Below are 27,325 nucleotides of genomic sequence, written 5' to 3' on the forward strand. Positions count from 1 at the left end.
GCTTGTACAATTATGTCGACGTTTCGACCAGATAGAAAACTGGGGTGAATTGGGAACCTAACTGCAGGTCTTCATCAGGACGTAAAACAGAGGGAAAAAAAGGGGGTACCCTACAGTGGTGAGCACTCATTGCGGGGTCCACAAAATGGCATATAGACGCAAAAGACCAATGATTCCTTATCCATCGATACAGTATTGTGAGAGGTTACTCAAAATGGTGATATGGAGGTCATTTCAATGCATTCCGGTATTGCTGCCCAATGGAAGAAAGCCTTAAGAGCAGACAGGGGTAAGCAAGCCCAAATTTGAATAGATAACTACTCATACCAGTGTAGGATGTCATAGCACTTTCCATCACACACACATTATACAGAGCCAATAAATTATAGGTACGTAAATAAGTCCGTAGGCAACGTTAAATAAGACAATGAGGACTACCAGGTCTACGAGTCATGTCACCAATACTTGCAGCAGTACATTTTAAGAGCGTTTGGTCTGGAGAAGCACAAACTCAGGATTTAAAATGCATCACAGCGATTGACTTTATTAATGAAAATGCATTTCTACGCACATAAACACTTTTTTAGTAACATTAGAATAATTGCAACACTGGGGAAATACATAACATTCTAACCTATACCCTGCAATTTGCATGCAGCTCTTTGACGACAGTTCATAGGTCACTGAAGTATATTAGAGTTGTAACTTATGAACTGCAGGTAACAAAAGGATCTCTGTATTCTATGTGGATCACTCAGTAGTTACTGCTTTTGTCACAGTTCTGTGATCTGCCTGGTACACGTTCTTTGCAGCAGGCATATTAACCCTCTGTGCTACTTTATCATGAGTGGAAACTGACACTCGACAAAAGATTTCTCTCTGGCAGGAACATTATTGAACTATTTTAAAAAAATCTCTACACAGGACCATGGGGCATGGCAGCATTTCCGGCTAATAACAGTATATTGATTATTGATTATTAAAACAAGCAGCCAGAGTGCTTCAGAGGCATACTTTAAAATAAAGCTAATTTTTTGGGATGCACCATAGGTTTGTCGCCACGTGTGCCATAAGTGTTTTGTATCTCTGCTTTTATGATATGGTTTGACAGCCCAGATGTCACCACACCATTGTGTGATCATCACTAGAGAGGGGCTTTGGCTCCGCCCACGTTGGGAGCCAGGTGTACATGTTTTAATGAGCTGAAGCGGTGTGCTTTCACAACATTTTCTTTTCCTCCACGCAGCTGTGATCATTGTGTTTTTTTACTTGTCCAGCTGCTTGAGCTTGAAATTTCAGGGCCCAGAAAAGATTTACAGGTAGATTCATCAAGCATTTTTGCGAGCGCAAACGGTTACGAATCGCAAAATTCGGCCGTTTGCGCCCGCAAAAATGGCATTTGAGATTCATCAATGGTTCATGAACTCGCAATTTGAAAAATCTCAAATAATTGCGATTTCTCAAATTGCGATCGCATTTAAGGAATCTCAATTAGAGATTCCTTAAATGCTATTCATGAACCTTTTAAAAATTGCGAAATCGCAATATTGGGCCGCTATTTACCGCGAAGTCTGACTTCGTGGTAAATAGCGAAAACTCAGAAAAATGCACTTTAGTTCATTTTTCTAAGTTGGATGTTACACACACACATGTCCTTTGGACATGTGTGTGCGCAACACCAGTGTAAATCACCATTTCAGGGGTGCTACAGGGTGTCCTTTGGACACCCCTGGCACCCTTGAAATCGCATCCTTATTTGCGATTCGCTAATTGCTAATCGCAAATAACGAAGGAAAGTCATTCCTTATTTGCGATTAGCAATTAGCGAATCGCAAATAAGGAAGATGTAGAAATCGCTATGAATTTTGCGATTACTACATGCATCCCGTTTTGCGAGTCTTTAATAGCGATTCCTTAATAATCGCTATTAAGGACTCGCAAAAGAGGAGCATGATGAATCTGGGGGATTGTGTTCCTATTAGTGTCTTAGATAACTAGATAAATGATGGTGTTTTTTTCTGTCAGCAGCACAGATAGCAGGTGGAAAGTCATTAACCTAAATGTTTTTAGGTCTAGCTTGGCAGTGCATTTATAAGCCAGACGCATTGCCAATGCTTGTTTCCATTGCTAGTGGTGATGCAGGGTAGCCACACAGGGCAATAGTAGTACAAACTACTTGGCCGCACAGATTATTACCTCGCCATACGCGCAGTCTGGGAGGATTGGTCCATAATACACACTTTTTTGTGGTATATGGACTATGTAAAGCGTTTGTCAAAGCTGTTGGGAACTAGCCAAAGAAGATGGAAAGAATAATCCTTATTCTCAGAAACCACACGTCTTTGAGCGTCACTAGCTCCGTCTACACACCTGTGATGCATTAGGAGCACGTGTGCTTTGTAAACATTCACACCCGTTAGCTGGACATAAGCGAGACAAAATTAGGTAGAGAAGTAAATCGGGAGTTACCCGGCACTATGTAAACTATAAAACAAACTAACACACACATTAGATGATGTCATCAATGATGTAATATGAGAGGTCATAAACAGTGCATGGCAGGGGCGCCAGCTATAGTTAGTTCTAAACACTAGGGGCCCGATGTAGGTTACCAAATACCGGTCGGTAACGGCCGAATTCGGCCGTTACCGACCGGTATTTGGTGATTGAGATGTAGGGGCCATTATTTTACAGAATCGGTAAATTTACCTAATTGGTAAATTTACCGATTCTGTAAAATACCGAATCGGTAATTTTACCGATTCGGTAAATCCCAGATTTAGGTAGCACTGTTTACAGTGCTGCAGGCCTTCAGAATTCGGTATTTTATCACCCAATACAATTGAGTGGTAAAATACCGAATTCAGGTGTACATGCACACCTGTGCATGTACACCTGTGCCATGTGACACATAGACATGCCCTTAGGGCATGTATGTGTGCCACATGACACACAAGCCTGTAATTGGGGTGCTACAGGGTGTCAAAGTGACACCCCGTTCCCCCTGCCAGGATTCGGTATTTACCGATTCGGTAAATACTGATTCAGTATTTCACATTGATTCCTATGGGCTTCAAGGCCCATAGGAATCAATGGGAAATAGCGATTCGGTATTTACCGATTCGGTAAATACCGAATCATACAGAATCGGTAATTTATTACCTACATCTGCCTGCTTCCGATTTACCGACTCTTAAATACCGAATCGGTATGATTCGGTATTTAAGAGTCGGTAAATCGGAATTACCTACATCGGGCCCAAAGAGATGATGGACAGAGCGCTGAAACTTTTCAGACACTTACCCCCAGTCACAGATCTGGGTTGAATCCATCATCGTTCTTTAGTTCACTTCGCCACCCCAGTTCAAACAAAGCTATATGCAAATCAGTCTTGACCCTGTGCCTCATGGGAACAGTCCAGCCCGAACTGCCAAGCCATGTCTTCCCTGGACCGGATACAACTTTTATTTGAAATACACAATACTGTTCCACAGCACACCACATACCTCCAGTACACACCACAGATTTACACAACATACCACAACTTACAATTCAAACCCAACCCACATAATTCCACTCCACACCACATACATCCACCACACTCCAAACCAAAACACATAAATAAAGCGCATTAATATTTTATAATGCCATTAGCTCTAACGCTTGGTTTTTTTATTGTCCCTCTTACTCGTTCCCTGGTATTGTCGCGTAGGTTCTCCGGCGCGGCGGAAGTCCTCACCAGGCCAGATGGTGGCAGTTGGGAGCACTGGGGGCGTGGATCGGGTTGGAAGAGCTGTTAGGGAACCTCTAAAACCATAGTCGGGATAAACGCTTTTCTAAAAGTCCTTGTCAGAATCAATTTTCCAGCTCGGTGGCTCTGTAACTCCCGCCTCCCTCATGTTCCACTATAAGGTTTTTTTTCTTGATTTTTATTGCTTCGCCCTTTCCTCAACACGTTGCACAATCCGGTTATTTCCCACAACTGTCTTTGTTTATAAAAGTGTTGTCAAACTGGCTGGTAGGAGGCCAACAAGCCTGTGTGGTGAGCAACCACTGCCAGGAAGAGGCCGCATCAGTGCACGCAAGAACTGGAAATACAGACATTAAGAAAGGTTTAAACCTTTCTTAATGTCAGTGTTTACTCTATGGAGAGAGTTTACTCAGTAAAACACACAAGATGATGGACGGAACGTTGCACAATGGCAAAACATTAACCCCCAGTCACAGATCTGGGTTTAATCCATCGTTATTTTGCTCTCCAAGCCACCCCAGTTCAGACATGGCCGTATGCAAATCAGTCTGACCCTGTGCCTCATGGGAACAGTCCAGCCTGAACTGCCAAGCCATGTCTTCCCTGGACCGGAATCAAGCATCCTAGTTCGGGCTGGACTGTTCCCATGAGGCACAGGGTCAAGACTGATTTGCATATAGCCATGTCTGAACTGCGGTGGCAGAGTGGGCTAAAGAACGGTGATGGATTAAACCCAGATCTTTTGACTGGGTGTGAGTGTTTGATTGGTTCAGATGCTCCGTCCATCACCACCCCCTTTTGTACCGCTTTTGGCCGCCATAAGTGTGGCAGGGTATGCTCAGACGTGAGTCCCTTGCTCACTTTGCCACTGGATTCAAGATAGCCTGGCTGATGAGGGTTATGAGCCCGAAACCGGTCCTAGGATGCTTGTTTCCGGTCTATGGAAGACATGGCTTGGCAGTTCGGGCTGGACTGTTCCCATGAGGCACAGGGTCAGACTGATTTGCATATAGCCATGTTTGAACTGGGGTGGCAGAGTGAGCAAAATAACGAGGAAGATACAGGGAGACTGCAGGGATATACAGGCAGGTGGGCACTGGCAGTCAGAGGGCAACGACCAGGGAAGGTACAGGCAAGGAAGAGCAAACAGGGCTGGCAGAGAGAAAGCAGATTTACAGGCAGGCAGGCTGTGGACGGGGGAGGCTGCAAGTCACAAGCAGTGGCAGGCAAAGGCAGAGGGGTGCAGGCATGTAAGGGGCGGAGTGTGACCCACGACGTGAAGGGGGGCGGGCAGCAATGGCTCCAGGCTTGGGACTAACAGCCTCCTCCGGCAGTGGGGACCATCGGACGCCCTCACTCCACGATAAAAGCAGCGCTCAGACTCTAGAACAGCTGTTGCACTCAGCGCTGCGAAGCCATAGAAAGGAGCAACGTGGCGCTTTGTAGAAATCCTCCGCAGCTGCTTGTAGATGCTCGCTGCGATGAGAAACATCGGACAATGCTCTACTCTAGCGCCTGCCAATGCGTGCCCGGGTCTCATAAAGCGCATAGTAACTGCAGTAGGCGCTACAGAACACAAACACCCGAGGCGTGCTTTGTTTACATATTTATCCACGCGGCCCTGCCTCTGCCAGGGGGTACAAACCAGCAGGGGGCAGGGCTGACGGGGGCGGAGAGTCCAGCCCCCTCCACCCTCGCTGGCATAAGTGATTGACACTCAGAAGAAGGCCGAGGTGAACCCAGCAGGAGGGATGGTCTGTGCCAGGAGGGGTTGGTGGTGGTGGTGGTGGGTCTGTGCCAGGAGGTGTGACCCAGCAGGGGTGTCTGGGGGTGGTGGGCGCTGAGTGCAGGGAGCCCCGCTGCCCGTCCCCCGGTGGTCCTTACCTGTGCCAGGGGGCGCACACGCGCAGCAGGGGGCTCGGATGGATGCACACAGGCCACAACAAGGAAGGCTCAGGACGCCAGTGCCAGGGCTGCGGGGAGGAGCCGGGCAGGAAGGCCAGGGTGACTCCCCCCAGGCCCAGCAGCCGCTGCTGTTAACTGTTTGTGGGTGCCAGCCGTCTGTCCTGGCAGGAGCCCCGTCCTCTGCTGCTGAGGCAGAGCAGGCATCCCTCCCCGGCCGCCCCCGTCCTGCATCGTGCAGTTGTTATTCCCCATATCCATGCCTGATAACAGACATAGGTGCTTCCTCACCTGGCAAAGAAGAGCGCGCGCCCTCCGTTATTCCCCTCAGTTGTGAGACACACTCACAGGGCAGGCTGTGTGCACTGAAGCACTCAGACCAGCGGCGAGTGGAAATCCCCGTGCAAGGTTCCCAGAGGCCTTTCGGAATGGAGCACAGCTCCACCCAGGCCTGGCTTTTTAACCGCAGTGTATTCTGGGACTTGTAGTTTAGTATTGCTATTGCACACATAGCCGGTGTGCACGGTACACTCCCAGTCACACGTCTGTGGGGTGTGATCAGCGGCTGCGCCTCACACCCGCAGGGTGGGCACCAGGGTGGATCGGAGATCCAGGTGGTACCTCTGACATGTGACGTCATATGATGGCAGGCCAGGGCTGGGCGGGGCTTGTGATGGGCAGGCCGCTCCTGGCCCGGCTCTCAGCTTCTGTCAGGGACCCCCAGAGCCTACACCGTGCACGTGGGTTGAACGTCACTCGTCTCTCGAAGGGCTCGAGCCGGGTGACCTCAGGGTTCATCACTTCACCTCATCTCTCATCACATGACACAGAAGATCCAAGCCCAGGCTTCCTTCTGTACCGAGGACGCAGCTCGAAGTAAGGCGCGTGCCCCATCAGGAACTTTATGGGGCAGTCCTAGATTCCGCCCAGAAATCCCTTAAACTTCAGTTCTCATCCTCCCTCCAAAATGTGAGATAGCCAAATGGGGAGGAAGATTGCTCCCAAAAAATGGAGCTAACTCCTAGGGTGGGCGGAATATTCCGATCCGCCTGCACAATTGGCAGAATGTCGGCCACGAGATTACCAAGGGCAGATCAATGACAGCTCCATCGTACGAGATTACCAAGGGCAGATCAATGACAGCTCCATCCTACGAGATTACCAAGGGCAGATCAATGACAGCTCCATCCTACGAGATTACCAAGGGCAGATCAATGACAGCTCCATTCTACGAGATTACCAAGGGCAGATCAATGACAGCTCCATCCTACGAGATTACCAAGGGCAGATCAATGACAGCTCCATCCAACGGGATTACCAAGGGCAGATCAATGACAGCTCCATCGTACGAGATTACCAAGGCTGATCAATGATAGCTCCATCCTACGAGATTACCAAGGGCAGATCAATGACAGCTCCATCGTACGAGATTACCAAGGGCAGATCAATGACAGCTCCATCCTACGAGATTACCAAGGGCAGATCAATGACAGCTCCATTCTACGAGATTACCAAGGGCAGATCAATGACAGCTCCATCCTACGAGATTACCAAGGGCAGATCAATGACAGCTCCATCCTACGAGATTACCAAGGGCAGATCAATGACAGCTCCATCCTACGAGATTACCAAGGGCAGATCAATGACAGCTCCATCCTACGGGATTACCAAGGCAGATCAATGACAGCTCCATCGTACGAGATTACCAAGGGCTGATCAATGACAGCTCCATCCTACGAGATTACCAAGGGCAGATCAATGATAGCTGCATTGTAAGAGATTACTATGGCTGATCAATGATAGCTCCATCCTATGAGATTACCAAGGGCAGATAAATGACAGCTCTATCCTACGAGATTACCAAGGGCAGATCAATGATAGCTCCATCGTAAGAGATTACAAAGGCCGATCAATGATAGCTCCATCCTACGAGATTACCAAGGGCAGATCAATGATAGCTCCATCCTACGAGATTACCCAGGGCAGATCAATGATAGCCCCATCCTACGAGATTACCAAGAGTGATCAAAGACAGCTCCATCCTACAAGATTACCAAGGGCCGATCAGTGATAGCACCATCCTACGAGATTACCAAGGATGATCAATGATAGCTCCATCCTACGAGATTACCAAGGGCAGATCAATGATAGCTCCATCCTACGAGATTACCAAGGGTGGATCAATGAGAGTGCCATCCTACGAGATTGCCAAGGCCGATCAATGGTAGCTCCATCCTATGCGATTACCGAGGGCAATCAATGAAAGCTCCATCCTACAATATTACCATGGGTGGATCAATGATAGCTCCATCCTACGAGATTACCAAGGGTGATCAATGACAGCTCCATCCTACGAGATTACCAAGGGTGATCAATGACAGCTCCATCCTACGAGATTACCAAGGGCCGATCAGTGATAGCTCCATCCTACGAGATTACCAAGGGTGATCAATGACAGCTCCATCCTACGAGATTACCACGGGTGTATCAATCACAGCTTCATCCTACGAGATTACCAAGGGTGATCAATGACAGCTCCATCCTACGAGATTACCAAGGGTGATCAATGACAGCTCCATCCTACGAGATTACCAAGGGTGATGAAGGACAGCTCCATCCTACGAGATTAGCAAGGGCAGATCAATGACAGCTCCATCGTACGAGATTACCAAGGCTGATCAATGACAGCTCTATACTACGAGATTACCAAGGCCGATCAATGACAGCTCCATCCTACGAGATTAGCAAGGGCAGATCAATGACAGCTCCATCGTACGAGATTACCAAGGGCAGATCAATGACAGCGCCATCCTACGCTATTACCAAGGCTGATCAATGACAGCTCTATCCTACGAGATTACCAAGGGCAGATCAATGACGGCGCCATCCTACGAGATTACCAAGGCTGATCAATGACAGCTCTATCCTACGAGATTACCAAGGGCAGATCAATGATAGCTCCATCCTACAAGATTACCAAGGGCAGATCAATGACAGCTCCATCCTACGAGATTACCAAGGGCAGATCAATGACAGTTCCATCGTACGAGATTACCAAGGGCAGATCAATGACAGCTCCATCCTACGAGATTACCAATGCTGATCAATGACAGCTGTATCCTACGAGATTACCAAGGGCAGATCAATGATAGCTCCATCGTAAGAGATTACCAAGGCGGATCAATGATAGCTCCATCCTACGAGATTACCAAGGGCAGATCAATGATAGCTCCATGCTACGAGATTACCAAGGGCAGATCAATGACAGCTCCATCCTACGAGATTACCAAGGCTGATCAATGATAGCTCCATCCTACGAGATTACGAAGGGCAGATCAATGATAGCGCCATCCTACGACATTACCAAGGGTGATGAATGACAGCTCCATCCTACGAGATAAGCAAGGGCAGATCAATGACAGCTCCATCGTACGAGATTACCAAGGCTGATCAAGGACAGCTCTATCCTCCGAGATTACCAAGGGTGATCAATGACAGCTCCATTTTACGAGATTAGCAAGGGCAGATCAATGACAGCTCCATCGTACGAGATTACCAAGGGCAGATCAATGACAGCTCCATCCTACGAGATTACCAAGGCTGATCAATGACAGCTCCATCCTACTAGATTAGCAAGGGCAGATCAATGACAGCTCCATCGTACGAGATTACCAAGGGCAGATCAATGACAGCTCCATCCTACGCTATTACCAAGGCTGATCAATGACAACTCTATCCTACAAGATTACCAAGGGCAGATCAATGACAGCTCCATCCTACGAGCTTACCAAGGGCAGATCAATGACAGCTCCATCGTACGAGATTACCAAGGGCAGATCAATGACAGATCCATCCTACGAGATTACCAAGGCTGATCAATGACAGCTGTATCCTACGAGATTACCAAGGGCAGATCAATGATAGCTCCATCGTAAGAGATTACCAAGGCCGATCAATGATAGCTCCATCCTACGAGATTACCAAGGGTGGATCAATGAGAGTGCCATCCTACGAGATTGCCAAGGCCGATCAATGGTAGCTCCATCCTATGCGATTACCGAGGGCAATCAATGAAAGCTCCATCCTACAATATTACCATGGGTGGATCAATGATAGCTCCATCCTACGAGATTACCAAGGGTGATCAATGACAGCTCCATCCTACGAGATTACCAAGGGTGATCAATGACAGCTCCATCCTACGAGATTACCAAGGGCCGATCAGTGATAGCTCCATCCTACGAGATTACCAAGGGTGATCAATGACAGCTCCATCCTACGAGATTACCACGGGTGTATCAATGACAGCTTCATCCTACGAGATTACCAAGGGTGATCAATGACAGCTCCATCCTACGAGATTACCAAGGGTGATCAATGACAGCTCCATCCTACGAGATTACCAAGGGTGATGAAGGACAGCTCCATCCTACGAGATTAGCAAGGGCAGATCAATGACAGCTCCATCGTACGAGATTACCAAGGCTGATCAATGACAGCTCTATACTACGAGATTACCAAGGCCGATCAATGACAGCTCCATCCTACGAGATTAGCAAGGGCAGATCAATGACAGCTCCATCGTACGAGATTACCAAGGGCAGATCAATGACAGCTCCATCCTACGAGATTACCAAGGGCAGATCAATGACAGCTCCATTCTACGAGATTACCAAGGGCAGATCAATGACAGCTCCATCCTACGAGATTACCAAGGGCAGATCAATGACAGCTCCATCCTACGAGATTACCAAGGGCAGATCAATGACAGCTCCATCCTACGAGATTACCAAGGGCAGATCAATGACAGCTCCATCCTACGGGATTACCAAGGCAGATCAATGACAGCTCCATCGTACGAGATTACCAAGGGCTGATCAATGACAGCTCCATCCTACGAGATTACCAAGGGCAGATCAATGATAGCTGCATTGTAAGAGATTACCATGGCTGATCAATGATAGCTCCATCCTATGAGATTACCAAGGGCAGATAAATGACAGCTCTATCCTACGAGATTACCAAGGGCAGATCAATGATAGCTCCATCGTAAGAGATTACAAAGGCCGATCAATGATAGCTCCATCCTACGAGATTACCAAGGGCAGATCAATGATAGCTCCATCCTACGAGATTACCCAGGGCAGATCAATGATAGCCCCATCCTACGAGATTACCAAGAGTGATCAAAGACAGCTCCATCCTACAAGATTACCAAGGGCCGATCAGTGATAGCACCATCCTACGAGATTACCAAGGATGATCAATGATAGCTCCATCCTACGAGATTACCAAGGGCAGATCAATGATAGCTCCATCCTACGAGATTACCAAGGGTGGATCAATGAGAGTGCCATCCTACGAGATTGCCAAGGCCGATCAATGGTAGCTCCATCCTATGCGATTACCGAGGGCAATCAATGAAAGCTCCATCCTACAATATTACCATGGGTGGATCAATGATAGCTCCATCCTACGAGATTACCAAGGGGGATCAATGACAGCTCCATCCTACGAGATTACCAAGGGTGATCAATGACAGCTCCATCCTACGAGATTACCAAGGGCCGATCAGTGATAGCTCCATCCTACGAGATTACCAAGGGTGATCAATGACAGCTCCATCCTACGAGATTACCACGGGTGTATCAATGACAGCTTCATCCTACGAGATTACCAAGGGTGATCAATGACAGCTCCATCCTACGAGATTACCAAGGGTGATCAATGACAGCTCCATCCTACGAGATTACCAAGGGTGATGAAGGACAGCTCCATCCTACGAGATTAGCAAGGGCAGATCAATGACAGCTCCATCGTACGAGATTACCAAGGCTGATCAATGACAGCTCTATACTACGAGATTACCAAGGCCGATCAATGACAGCTCCATCCTACGAGATTAGCAAGGGCAGATCAATGACAGCTCCATTGTACGAGATTACCAAGGGCAGATCAATGACAGCTCCATCCTACGCTATTACCAAGGCTGATCAATGACAGCTCTATCCTACGAGATTACCAAGGGCAGATCAATGACGGCGCCATCCTACGAGATTACCAAGGCTGATCAATGACAGCTCTATCCTACGAGATTACCAAGGGCAGATCAATGATAGCTCCATCCTACAAGATTACCAAGGGCAGATCAATGACAGCTCCATCCTACGAGATTACCAAGGGCAGATCAAGGACAGTTCCATCGTACGAGATTACCAAGGGCAGATCAATGACAGCTCCATCCTACGAGATTACCAATGCTGATCAATGACAGCTGTATCCTACGAGATTACCAAGGGCAGATCAATGATAGCTCCATCGTAAGAGATTACCAAGGCGGATCAATGATAGCTCCATCCTACGAGATTACCAAGGGCAGATCAATGATAGCTCCATGCTACGAGATTACCAAGGGCAGATCAATGACAGCTCCATCCTACGAGATTACCAAGGCTGATCAATGATAGCTCCATCCTATGAGATTACCAAGGGCAGATCAATGATAGCGCCATCCTACGACATTACCAAGGGTGATGAATGACAGCTCCATCCTACGAGATAAGCAAGGGCAGATCAAGGACAGCTCCATCGTACGAGATTACCAAGGCTGATCAAGGACAGCTCTATCCTCCGAGATTACCAAGGCTGATCAATGACAGCTCCATTTTACGAGATTAGCAAGGGCAGATCAATGACAGCTCCATCGTACGAGATTACCAAGGGCAGATCAATGACAGCTCCATCCTACGAGATTACCAAGGCTGATCAATGACAGCTCCATCCTACGAGATTACCAAGGGCAGATCAATGACAGCTCCATCCTACAAGATTACCAAGGCTGATCAATGACAGCTCCATCCTACGAGATTACCAAGGCTGATCAATGACAGCTCTATCCTACGAGATTACCAAGGGCAGATCAATGACAGCTCCATCCTACGAGATTACCAAGGCTGATCAATGACAGCTCTATCCTACGAGATTACCAAGGGCAGATCAATGATAGCTCCATCCTACGAGATTACCAAGGGCAGATCAATGACAGCTCCATCCTATGAGATTACCAAGGGCAGATCAATGACAGCTCCATCCTACGAGATTACCAAGGCTGATCAATGACAGCTCTATCCTACGAGATTACCAAGGGCAGATCAATGATAGCTGCATTGTAAGAGATTACCATGGCTGATCAATGATAGCTCCATCCTATGAGATTACCAAGGGCAGATAAATGATAGCTCCATCCTACGAGATTACCAAGGGCAGATCAATGACAGCTCCATCCTACGAGATTAGCAAGGGCAGATCAATGACAGCTCCATCGTACGAGATTACCAAGGGCAGATCAATGACAGCTCCATCCTACGAGATTACCAAGGGCAGATCAATGACAGCTCCATTCTACGAGATTACCAAGGGCAGATCAATGACAGCTCCATCCTACGAGATTACCAAGGGCAGATCAATGACAGCTCCATCCTACGAGATTACCAAGGGCAGATCAATGACAGCTCCATCCTACGAGATTACCAAGGGCAGATCAATGACAGCTCCATCCTACGGGATTACCAAGGCAGATCAATGACAGCTCCATCGTACGAGATTACCAAGGGCTGATCAATGACAGCTCCATCCTACGAGATTACCAAGGGCAGATCAATGATAGCTGCATTGTAAGAGATTACCATGGCTGATCAATGATAGCTCCATCCTATGAGATTACCAAGGGCAGATAAATGACAGCTCTATCCTTCGAGATTACCAAGGGCAGATCAATGATAGCTCCATCGTAAGAGATTACAAAGGCCGATCAATGATAGCTCCATCCTACGAGATTACCCAGGGCAGATCAATGATAGCTCCATCCTACGAGATTACCCAGGGCAGATCAATGATAGCCCCATCCTACGAGATTACCAAGAGTGATCAAAGACAGCTCCATCCTACAAGATTACCAAGGGCCGATCAGTGATAGCACCATCCTACGAGATTACCAAGGATGATCAATGATAGCTCCATCCTACGAGATTACCAAGGGCAGATCAATGATAGCTCCATCCTACGAGATTACCAAGGGTGGATCAATGAGAGTGCCATCCTACGAGATTGCCAAGGCCGATCAATGGTAGCTCCATCCTATGCGATTACCGAGGGCAATCAATGAAAGCTCCATCCTACAATATTACCATGGGTGGATCAATGATAGCTCCATCCTACGAGATTACCAAGGGTGATCAATGACAGCTCCATCCTACGAGATTACCAAGGGTGATCAATGACAGCTCCATCCTACGAGATTACCAAGGGCCGATCAGCGATAGCTCCATCCTACGAGATTACCAAGGGTGATCAATGACAGCTCCATCCTACGAGATTACCACGGGTGTATCAATGACAGCTTCATCCTACGAGATTACCAAGGGTGATCAATGACAGCTCCATCCTACGAGATTACCAAGGGTGATCAATGACAGCTCCATCCTACGAGATTACCAAGGGTGATGAAGGACAGCTCCATCCTACGAGATTAGCAAGGGCAGATCAATGACAGCTCCATCGTACGAGATTACCAAGGCTGATCAATGACAGCTCTATACTACGAGATTACCAAGGCCGATCAATGACAGCTCCATCCTACGAGATTAGCAAGGGCAGATCAATGACAGCTCCATCGTACGAGATTACCAAGGGCAGATCAATGACAGCTCCATCCTACGCTATTACCAAGGCTGATCAATGACAGCTCTATCCTACGAGATTACCAAGGCTGATCAATGACAGCTCCATTTTACGAGATTACCAATGCTGATCAATGACAGCTGTATCCTACGAGATTACCAAGGGCAGATCAATGATAGCTCCATCGTAAGAGATTACCAAGGCGGATCAATGATAGCTCCATCCTACGAGATTACCAAGGGCAGATCAATGATAGCTCCATGCTACGAGATTACCAAGGGCAGATCAATGACAGCTCCATCCTACGAGATTACCAAGGCTGATCAATGATAGCTCCATCCTACGTGATTACCAAGGGCAGATCAATGATAGCGCCATCCTACGACATTACCAAGGGTGATGAATGACAGCTCCATCCTACGAGATAAGCAAGGGCAGATCAATGACAGCTCCATCGTACGAGATTACCAAGGCTGATCAAGGACAGCTCTATCCTCCGAGATTACCAAGGCTGATCAATGACAGCTCCATTTTACGAGATTAGCAAGGGCAGATCAATGACAGCTCCATCGTACGAGATTACCAAGGGCAGATCAATGACAGCTCCATCCTACGAGATTACCAAGGCTGATCAATGACAGCTCCATCCTACGAGATTACCAAGGGCAGATCAATGACAGCTCCATCCTACAAGATTACCAAGGCTGATCAATGACAGCTCCATCCTACGAGATTACCAAGGCTGATCAATGACAGCTCTATCCTACGAGATTACCAAGGGCAGATCAATGACAGCTCCATCCTACGAGATTACCAAGGCTGATCAATGACAGCTCTATCCTACGAGATTACCAAGGGCAGATCAATGATAGCTCCATCCTACGAGATTACCAAGGGCAGATCAATGACAGCTCCATCCTATGAGATTACCAAGGGCAGATCAATGACAGCTCCATCCTACGAGATTACCAAGGCTGACCAATGACAGCTCTATCCTACGAGATTACCAAGGGCAGATCAATGATAGCTGCATTGTAAGAGATTACCATGGCTGATCAATGATAGCTCCATCCTATGAGATTACCAAGGGCAGATAAATGATAGCTCCATCCTACGAGATTACCAAGGGCAGATCAATGACAGCTCCATCCTACGAGATTACCAAGGGCAGATCAATGACAGCTCCATCCTACGAGATTACCAAGGGCAGATCAATGACAGCTCCATCGTACGAGATTACCAAGAGTGATCAAAGACAGCTCCATCCTACAAGATTACCAAGGGCCGATCAGTGATAGCACCATCCTACGAGACTACCAAGGATGATCAATGATAGCTCCATCCTACGAGATTACCAAGGGCAGATCAATGATAGCTCCATCCTACGAGATTACCAAGGGTGGATCAATGAAAGCGCCATCCTACAAGATTGCCAAGGCCGATCAATGGTAGCTCCATCCTATGCGATTACCATGGGCAATCAATGAAAGCTCCATCCTACAATATTACCATGGGTGGATCAATGATAGCTCCATCCTACGAGATTACCAAGGGTGATCAATGACAGCTCCATCCTACGAGATTACCAAGGGTGATCAAAGACAGCTCCATCCTACGAGATTACCAAGGGTGATCAATGACAGCTCCATCCTACGAGATTACCACGGGTGTATCAATGACAGCTCCATCCTACGAGATTACCAAGGGTGATCAATGACAGCTCCATCCTACGAGATTACCAAGGGTGATCAATGACAGCTCCATCCTACGAGATTACCAAGGGTGATGAAGGACAGCTCCATCCTACGAGATTAGCAAGGGCAGATCAATGACAGCTCCATCGTACGAGATTACCAAGGCTGATCAATGACAGCTCTATACTACGAGATTACCAAGGCCGATCAATGACAGCTCCATCCTACTAGATTAGCAAGGGCAGATCAATGACAGCTCCATCGTACGAGATTACCAAGGGCAGATCAATGACAGCTCCATCCTACGCTATTACCAAGGCTGATCAATGACAACTCTATCCTACGAGATTACCAAGGGCAGATCAATGACAGCGCCATCCTACGAGATTACCAAGGCTGATCAATGACAGCTCTATCCTACAAGATTACCAAGGGCAGATCAATGACAGCTCCATCCTACGAGCTTACCAAGGGCAGATCAATGACAGCTCCATCGTACGAGATTACCAAGGGCAGATCAATGACAGATCCATCCTACGAGATTACCACGGCTGATCAATGACAGCTGTATCCTACGAGATTACCAAGGGCAGATCAATGATAGCTCCATCGTAAGAGATTACCAAGGCCGATCAATGATAGCTCCATCCTACGAGATTACCAAGGGTGGATCAATGAGAGTGCCATCCTACGAGATTGCCAAGGCCGATCAATGGTAGCTCCATCCTATGCGATTACCGAGGGCAATCAATGAAAGCTCCATCCTACAATATTACCATGGGTGGATCAATGATAGCTCCATCCTACGAGATTACCAAGGGTGATCAATGACAGCTCCATCCTACGAGATTACCAAGGGTGATCAATGACAGCTCCATCCTACGAGATTACCAAGGGCCGATCAGTGATAGCTCCATCCTACGAGATTACCAAGGGTGATCAATGACAGCTCCATCCTACGAGATTACCACGGGTGTATCAATGACAGCTTCATCCTACGAGATTACCAAGGGTGATCAATGACAGCTCCATCCTACGAGATTACCAAGGGTGATCAATGACAGCTCCATCCTACGAGATTACCAAGGGTGATGAAGGACAGCTCCATCCTACGAGATTAGCAAGGGCAGATCAATGACAGCTCCATCGTACGAGATTACCAAGGCTGATCAATGACAGCTCTATACTACGAGATTACCAAGGCCGATCAATGACAGCTCCATCCTACGAGATTAGCAAGGGCAGATCAATGACAGCTCCATCGTACGAGATTACCAAGGGCAGATCAATGACAGCTCCATCCTACGCTATTACCAAGGCTGATCAATGACAGCTCTATCCTACGAGATTACCAAGGGCAGATCAATGACGGCGCCATCCTACGAGATTACCAAGGCTGATCAATGACAGCTCTATCCTACGAGATTACCAAGGGCAGATCAATGATAGCTCCATCCTACAAGATTACCAAGGGCAGATCAATGACAGCTCCATCCTACGAGATTACCAAGGGCAGATCAATGACAGTTCCATCGTACGAGATTACCAAGGGCAGCTCAATGACAGCTCCATCCTACGAGATTACCAATGCTGATCAATGACAGCTGTATCCTACGAGATTACCAAGGGCAGATCAATGATAGCTCCATCATAAGAGATTACCAAGGCGGATCAATGATAGCTCCATCCTACGAGATTACCAAGGGCAGATCAATGATAGCTCCATGCTACGAGATTACCAAGGGCAGATCAATGACAGCTCCATCCTATGAGATTACCAAGGCTGATCAATGATAGCTCCATCCTACGAGATTACCAAGGGCAGATCAATGATAGCTCCATCCTACGACATTACCAAGGGTGATGAATGACAGCTCCATCCTACGAGATAAGCAAGGGCAGATCAATGACAGCTCCATCGTACGAGATTACCAAGGCTGATCAAGGACAGCTCTATCCTCCGAGATTACCAAGGCTGATCAATGACAGCTCCATTTTACGAGATTAGCAAGGGCAGATCAATGACAGCTCCATCGTACGAGATTACCAAGGGCAGATCAATGACAGCTCCATCCTACGAGATTACCAAGGCTGATCAATGACAGCTCCATCCTACGAGATTACCAAGGGCAGATCAATGACAGCTCCATCCTACAAGATTACCAAGGCTGATCAATGACAGCTCCATCCTACGAGATTACCAAGGCTGATCAATGACAGCTCTATCCTACGAGATTACCAAGGGCAGATCAATGACAGCTCCATCCTACGAGATTACCAAGGCTGATCAATGACAGCTCTATCCTACGAGATTACCAAGGGCAGATCAATGATAGCTCCATCCTACGAGATTACCAAGGGCAGATCAATGACAGCTCCATCCTATGAGATTACCAAGGGCAGATCAATGACAGCTCCATCCTACGAGATTACCAAGGCTGATCAATGACAGCTCTATCCTACGAGATTACCAAGGGCAGATCAATGATAGCTGCATTGTAAGAGATTACCATGGCTGATCAATGATAGCTCCATCCTATGAGATTACCAAGGGCAGATAAATGATAGCTCCATCCTACGAGATTACCAAGGGCAGATCAATGACAGCTCCATCCTACGAGATTACCAAGGGCAGATCAATGACAGCTCCATCCTACGAGAGTACCAAGGGCAGATCAATGACAGCTCCATCGTACGAGATTACCAAGAGTGATCAAAGACAGCTCCATCCTACAAGATTACCAAGGGCCGATCAGTGATAGCACCATCCTACGAGACTACCAAGGATGATCAATGATATCTCCATCCTACGAGATTACCAAGGGCAGATCAATGATAGCTCCATCCTACGAGATTACCAAGGGTGGATCAATGAAAGCGCCATCCTACAAGATTGCCAAGGCCGATCAATGGTAGCTCCATCCTATGCGATTACCATGGGCAATCAATGAAAGCTCCATCCTACAATATTACCATGGGTGGATCAATGATAGCTCCATCCTACGAGATTACCAAGGGTGATCAATGACAGCTCCATCCTACGAGATTACCAAGGGCAGATCAATGATAGCTGCATTGTAAGAGATTACCATGGCTGATCAATGATAGCTCCATCCTATGAGATTACCAAGGGCAGATAAATGACAGCTCTATCCTACGAGATTACCAAGGCTGATCAATGACAGCTCTATCCTACGAGATTACCAAGGGCAGATCAATGATAGCTCCATCCTACGAGATTACCAAGGGCAGATCAATGACAGCTCCATCCTATGAGATTACCAAGGGCAGATCAATGACAGCTCCATCCTACGAGATTACCAAGGCTGATCAATGACAGCTCTATCCTACGAGATTACCAAGGGCAGATCAATGATAGCTGCATTGTAAGAGATTACCATGGCTGATCAATGATAGCTCCATCCTATGAGATTACCAAGGGCAGATAAATGATAGCTCCATCCTACGAGATTACCAAGGGCAGATCAATGACAGCTCCATCCTACGAGATTACCAAGGGCAGATCAATGACAGCTCCATCCTACGAGAGTACCAAGGGCAGATCAATGACAGCTCCATCGTACGAGATTACCAAGAGTGATCAAAGACAGCTCCATCCTACAAGATTACCAAGGGCCGATCAGTGATAGCACCATCCTACGAGACTACCAAGGATGATCAATGATAGCTCCATCCTACGAGATTACCAAGGGCAGATCAATGATAGCTCCATCCTACGAGATTACCAAGGGTGGATCAATGAAAGCGCCATCCTACAAGATTGCCAAGGCCGATCAATGGTAGCTCCATCCTATGCGATTACCATGGGCAATCAATGAAAGCTCCATCCTACAATATTACCATGGGTGGATCAATGATAGCTCCATCCTACGAGATTACCAAGGGTGATCAATGACAGCTCCATCCTACGAGATTACCAAGGGCAGATCAATGATAGCTGCATTGTAAGAGATTACCATGGCTGATCAATGATAGCTCCATCCTATGAGATTACCAAGGGCAGATAAATGACAGCTCTATCCTACGAGATTACCAAGGGCAGATCAATGATAGCTCCATCGTAAGAGATTACAAAGGCCGATCAATGATAGCTCCATCCTACGAGATTACCAAGGGCAGATCAATGATAGCTCCATCCTACGAGATTACCCAGGGCAGATCAATGATAGCCCCATCCTACGAGATTACCAAGAGTGATCAAAGACAGCTCCATCCTACAAGATTACCAAGGGCCGATCAGTGATAGCACCATCCTACGAGATTACCAAGGATGATCAATGATAGCTCCATCCTACGAGATTACCAAGGGCAGATCAATGATAGCTCCATCCTACGAGATTACCAAGGGTGGATCAATGAGAGTGCCATTCAACGAGATTGCCAAGGCCGATCAATGGTAGCTCCATCCTATGCGATTACCGAGGGCAATCAATGAAAGCTCCATCCTACAATATTACCATGGGTGGATCAATGATAGCTCCATCCTACGAGATTACCAAGGGTGATCAATGACAGCTCCATCCTACGAGATTATCAAGGGTGATCAATGACAGCTCCATCCTACGAGATTACCAAGGGCCGATCAGTGATAGCTCCATCCTACGAGATTACCAAGGGTGATCAATGACAGCTCCATCCTACGAGATTACCACGGGTGTATCAATGACAGCTTCATCCTACGAGATTACCAAGGGTGATCAATGACAGCTCCATCCTACGAGATTACCAAGGGTGATCAATGACAGCTCCATCCTACGAGATTACCAAGGGTGATGAAGGACAGCTCCATCCTACGAGATTAGCAAGGGCAGATCAATGACAGCTCCATCGTACGAGATTACCAAGGCTGATCAATGACAGCTCTATACTACGAGATTACCAAGGCCGATCAATGACAGCTCCATCCTACGAGATTAGCAAGGGCAGATCAATGACAGCTCCATCGTACGAGATTACCAAGGGCAGATCAATGACAGCTCCATCCTACGCTATTACCAAGGCTGATCAATGACAGCTCTATCCTACGAGATTACCAAGGGCAGATCAATGACGGCGCCATCCTACGAGATTACCAAGGCTGATCAATGACAGCTCTATCCTACGAGATTACCAAGGGCAGATCAATGATAGCTCCATCCTACAAGATTACCAAGGGCAGATCAATGACAGCTCCATCCTACGAGATTACCAAGGGCAGATCAATGACAGTTCCATCGTACGAGATTACCAAGGGCAGATCAATGACAGCTCCATCCTACGAGATTACCAATGCTGATCAATGACAGCTGTATCCTACGAGATTACCAAGGGCAGATCAATGATAGCTCCATCGTAAGAGATTACCAAGGCGGATCAATGATAGCTCCATCCTACGAGATTACCAAGGGCAGATCAATGATAGCTCCATGCTACGAGATTACCAAGGGCAGATCAATGACAGCTCCATCCTACGAGATTACCAAGGCTGATCAATGATAGCTCCATCCTACGAGATTACCAAGGGCAGATCAATGATAGCGCCATCCTACGACATTACCAAGGGTGATGAATGACAGCTCCATCCTACGAGATAAGCAAGGGCAGATCAATGACAGCTCCATCGTACGAGATTACCAAGGCTGATCAAGGACAGCTCTATCCTCCGAGATTACCAAGGCTGATCAATGACAGCTCCATTTTACGAGATTAGCAAGGGCAGATCAATGACAGCTCCATCGTACGAGATTACCAAGGGCAGATCAATGACAGCTCCATCCTACGAGATTACCAAGGCTGATCAATGACAGCTCCATCCTACGAGATTACCAAGGGCAGATCAATGACAGCTCCATCCTACAAGATTACCAAGGCTGATCAATGACAGCTCCATCCTACGAGATTACCAAGGCTGATCAATGACAGCTCTATCCTACGAGATTACCAAGGGCAGATCAATGACAGCTCCATCCTACGAGATTACCAAGGCTGATCAATGACAGCTCTATCCTACGAGATTACCAAGGGCAGATCAATGATAGCTCCATCCTACGAGATTACCAAGGGCAGATCAATGACAGCTCCATCCTATGAGATTACCAAGGGCAGATCAATGACAGCTCCATCCTACGAGATTACCAAGGCTGATCAATGACAGCTCTATCCTACGAGATTACCAAGGGCAGATCAATGATAGCTGCATTGTAAGAGATTACCATGGCTGATCAATGATAGCTCCATCCTATGAGATTACCAAGGGCAGATAAATGATAGCTCCATCCTATGAGATTACCAAGGGCAGATCAATGACAGCTCCATCCTACGAGATTAGCAAGGGCAGATCAATGACAGCTCCATCGTACGAGATTACCAAGGGCAGATCAATGACAGCTCCATCCTACGAGATTACCAAGGGCAGATCAATGACAGCTCCATTCTACGAGATTACCAAGGGCAGATCAATGACAGCTCCATCCTACGAGATTACCAAGGGCAGATCAATGACAGCTCCATCCTACGAGATTACCAAGGGCAGATCAATGACAGCTCCATCCTACGAGATTACCAAGGGCAGATCAATGACAGCTCCATCCTACGGGATTACCAAGGCAGATCAATGACAGCTCCATCGTACGAGATTACCAAGGGCTGATCAATGACAGCTCCATCCTACGAGATTACCAAGGGCAGATCAATGATAGCTGCATTGTAAGAGATTACCATGGCTGATCAATGATAGCTCCATCCTATGAGATTACCTAGGGCAGATAAATGACAGCTCTATCCTTCGAGATTACCAAGGGCAGATCAATGATAGCTCCATCGTAAGAGATTACAAAGGCCGATCAATGATAGCTCCATCCTACGAGATTACCAAGGGCAGATCAATGATAGCTCCATCCTACGAGATTACCCAGGGCAGATCAATGATAGCCCCATCCTACGAGATTACCAAGAGTGATCAAAGACAGCTCCATCCTACAAGATTACCAAGGGCCGATCAGTGATAGCACCATCCTACGAGATTACCAAGGATGATCAATGATAGCTCCATCCTACGAGTTTACCAAGGGCAGATCAATGATAGCTCCATCCTACGAGATTACCAAGGGTGGATCAATGAGAGTGCCATCCTACGAGATTGCCAAGGCCGATCAATGGTAGCTCCATCCTATGCGATTACCGAGGGCAATCAATGAAAGCTCCATCCTACAATATTACCATGGGTGGATCAATGATAACTCCATCCTACGAGATTACCAAGGGTGATCAATGACAGCTCCATCCTACGAGATTACCAAGGGTGATCAATGACAGCTCCATCCTACGAGATTACCAAGGGCCGATCAGTGATAGCTCCATCCTACGAGATTACCAAGGGTGATCAATGACAGCTCCATCCTACGAGATTACCACGGGTGTATCAATGACAGCTTCATCCTACGAGATTACCAAGGGTGATCAATGACAGCTCCATCCTACGAGATTACCAAGGGTGATCAATGACAGCTCCATCCTACGAGATTACAAAGGGTGATGAAGGACAGCTCCATCCTACGAGATTAGCAAGGGCAGATCAATGACAGCTCCATCGTACGAGATTACCAAGGCTGATCAATGACAGCCCTATACTACGAGATTACCAAGGCCGATCAATGACAGCTCCATCCTACGAGATTAGCAAGGGCAGATCAATGACAGCTCCATCGTACGAGATTACCAAGGGCAGATCAATGACAGCTCCATCCTACGCTATTACCAAGGCTGATCAATGACAGCTCTATCCTACGAGATTACCAAGGGCAGATCAATGACGGCGCCATCCTACGAGATTACCAAGGCTGATCAATGACAGCTCTATCCTACGAGATTACCAAGGGCAGATCAATGATAGCTCCATCCTACAAGATTACCAAGGGCAGATCAATGACAGCTCCATCCTACGAGATTACCAAGGGCAGATCAATGACAGTTCCATCGTACGAGATTACCAAAGGCAGATCAATGACAGCTCCATCCTACGAGATTACCAATGCTGATCAATGACAGCTGTATCCTACGAGATTACCAAGGGCAGATCAATGATAGCTCCATCGTAAGAGATTACCAAGGCGGATCAATGATAGCTCCATCCTACGAGATTACCAAGGGCAGATCAATGATAGCTCCATGCTACGAGATTACCAAGGGCAGATCAATGACAGCTCCATCCTACGAGATTACCAAGGCTGATCAATGATAGCTCCATCCTACGTGATTACCAAGGGCAGATCAATGATAGCGCCATCCTACGACATTACCAAGGGTGATGAATGACAGCTCCATCCTACGAGATAAGCAAGGGCAGATCAATGACAGCTCCATCGTACGAGATTACCAAGGCTGATCAAGGACAGCTCTATCCTCCGAGATTACCAAGGCTGATCAATGACAGCTCCATTTTACGAGATTAGCAAGGGCAGATCAATGACAGCTCCATCGTACGAGATTACCAAGGGCAGATCAATGACAGCTCCATCCTAGGAGATTACCAAGGCTGATCAATGACAGCTCCATCCTACGAGATTACCAAGGGCAGATCAATGACAGCTCCATCCTACAAGATTACCAAGGCTGATCAATGACAGCTCCATCCTACGAGATTACCAAGGCTGATCAATGACAGCTCTATCCTACGAGATTACCAAGGGCAGATCAATGACAGCTCCATCCTACGAGATTACCAAGGCTGATCAATGACAGCTCTATCCTACGAGATTACCAAGGGCAGATCAATGATAGCTCCATCCTACGAGATTACCAAGGGCAGATCAATGACAGCTCCATCCTATGAGATTACCAAGGGCAGATCAATGACAGCTCCATCCTACGAGATTACCAAGGCTGATCAATGACAGCTCTATCCTACGAGATTACCAAGGGCAGATCAATGATAGCTGCATTGTAAGAGATTACCATGGCTGATCAATGATAGCTCCATCCTATGAGATTACCAAGGGCAGATAAATGATAGCTCCATCCTACGAGATTACCAAGGGCAGATCAATGACAGCTCCATCCTACGAGATTATCAAGGGCAGATCAATGACAGCTCCATCCTACGAGATTACCAAGGGCAGATCAATGACAGCTCCATCGTACGAGATTACCAAGAGTGATCAAAGACAGCTCCATCCTACAAGATTACCAAGGGCCGATCAGTGATAGCACCATCCTACGAGACTACCAAGGATGATCAATGATAGCTCCATCCTACGAGATTACCAAGGGCAGATCAATGATAGCTCCATCCTACGAGATTACCAAGGGTGGATCAATGAAAGCGCCATCCTACAAGATTGCCAAGGCCGATCAATGGTAGCTCCATCCTATGCGATTACCATGGGCAATCAATGAAAGCTCCATCCTACAATATTACCATGGGTGGATCAATGATAGCTCCATCCTACGAGATTACCAAGGGTGATCAATGACAGCTCCATCCTACGAGATTACCAAGGGTGATCAAAGACAGCTCCATCCTACGAGATTACCAAGGGTGATCAATGACAGCTCCATCCTACGAGATTACCACGGGTGTATCAATGACAGCTCCATCCTACGAGATTACCAAGGGTGATCAATGACAGCTCCATCCTACGAGATTACCAAGGGTGATCAATGACAGCTCCATCCTACGAGATTACCAAGGGTGATGAAGGACAGCTCCATCCTACGAGATTAGCAAGGGCAGATCAATGACAGCTCCATCGTGCGAGATTACCAAGGCTGATCAATGACAGCTCTATACTACGAGATTACCAAGGCCGATCAATGACAGCTCCATCCTACTAGATTAGCAAGGGCAGATCAATGACAGCTCCATCGTACGAGATTACCAAGGGCAGATCAATGACAGCTCCATCCTACGCTATTACCAAGGCTGATCAATGACAACTCTATCCTACGAGATTACCAAGGGCAGATCAATGACAGCGCCATCCTACGAGATTACCAAGGCTGATCAATGACAGATCTATCCTACAAGATTACCAAGGGCAGATCAATGACAGCTCCATCCTACGAGCTTACCAAGGGCAGATCAATGACAGCTCCATCGTACGAGATTACCAAGGGCAGATCAATGACAGATCCATCCTACGAGATTACCACGGCTGATCAATGACAGCTGTATCCTACGAGATTACCAAGGGCAGATCAATGATAGCTCCATCGTAAGAGATTACCAAGGCCGATCAATGATAGCTCCATCCTACGAGATTACCAAGGGTGGATCAATGAGAGTGCCATCCTACGAGATTGCCAAGGCCGATCAATGGTAGCTCCATCCTATGCGATTACCGAGGGCAATCAATGAAAGCTCCATCCTACAATATTACCATGGGTGGATCAATGATAGCTCCATCCTACGAGATTACCAAGGGTGATCAATGACAGCTCCATCCTACGAGATTACCAAGGGTGATCAATGACAGCTCCATCCTACGAGATTACCAAGGGCCGATCAGTGATAGCTCCATCCTACGAGATTACCAAGGGTGATCAATGACAGCTCCATCCTACGAGATTACCACGGGTGTATCAATGACAGCTTCATCCTACGAGATTACCAAGGGTGATCAATGACAGCTCCATCCTACGAGATTACCAAGGGTGATCAATGACAGCTCCATCCTACGAGATTACCAAGGGTGATGAAGGACAGCTCCATCCTACGAGATTAGCAAGGGCAGATCAATGACAGCTCCATCGTACGAGATTACCAAGGCTGATCAATGACAGCTCTATACTACGAGATTACCAAGGCCGATCAATGACAGCTCCATCCTACGAGATTAGCAAGGGCAGATCAATGACAGCTCCATCGTACGAGATTACCAAGGGCAGATCAATGACAGCTCCATCCTACGCTATTACCAAGGCTGATCAATGACAGCTCTATCCTACGAGATTACCAAGGGCAGATCAATGACGGCGCCATCCTACGAGATTACCAAGGCTGATCAATGACAGCTCTATCCTACGAGATTACCAAGGGCAGATCAATGATAGCTCCATCCTACAAGATTACCAAGGGCAGATCAATGACAGCTCCATCCTACGAGATTACCAAGGGCAGATCAATGACAGTTCCATCGTACGAGATTACCAAGGGCAGCTCAATGACAGCTCCATCCTACGAGATTACCAATGCTGATCAATGACAGCTGTATCCTACGAGATTACCAAGGGCAGATCAATGATAGCTCCATCGTAAGAGATTACCAAGGCGGATCAATGATAGCTCCATCCTACGAGATTA

General features: G+C 47.2%; 1 protein-coding gene across 1 annotated transcript in view; it reads right to left on the bottom strand.

Moving 5' to 3' along the window:
- Positions 1–6,164, bottom strand: part of LOC144757594 (uncharacterized) — a 97,799-nt gene extending 91,635 nt beyond the window's left edge. The window contains exon 1 of the mRNA XM_078646388.1: positions 5,945–6,164. Coding sequence (XP_078502514.1) covers positions 5,945–6,164 — 220 coding nt within the window. The remainder of the gene's footprint in view (positions 1–5,944) is intronic.
- Between the last annotated feature and the right edge of the window lie 21,161 nt (positions 6,165–27,325).

The sequence above is a fragment of the Lissotriton helveticus genome, chromosome 1_1 (assembly GCF_964261635.1).
Source record: "Lissotriton helveticus chromosome 1_1, aLisHel1.1, whole genome shotgun sequence".
NCBI classification, from domain to species: Eukaryota; Metazoa; Chordata; class Amphibia; order Caudata; family Salamandridae; genus Lissotriton; species Lissotriton helveticus.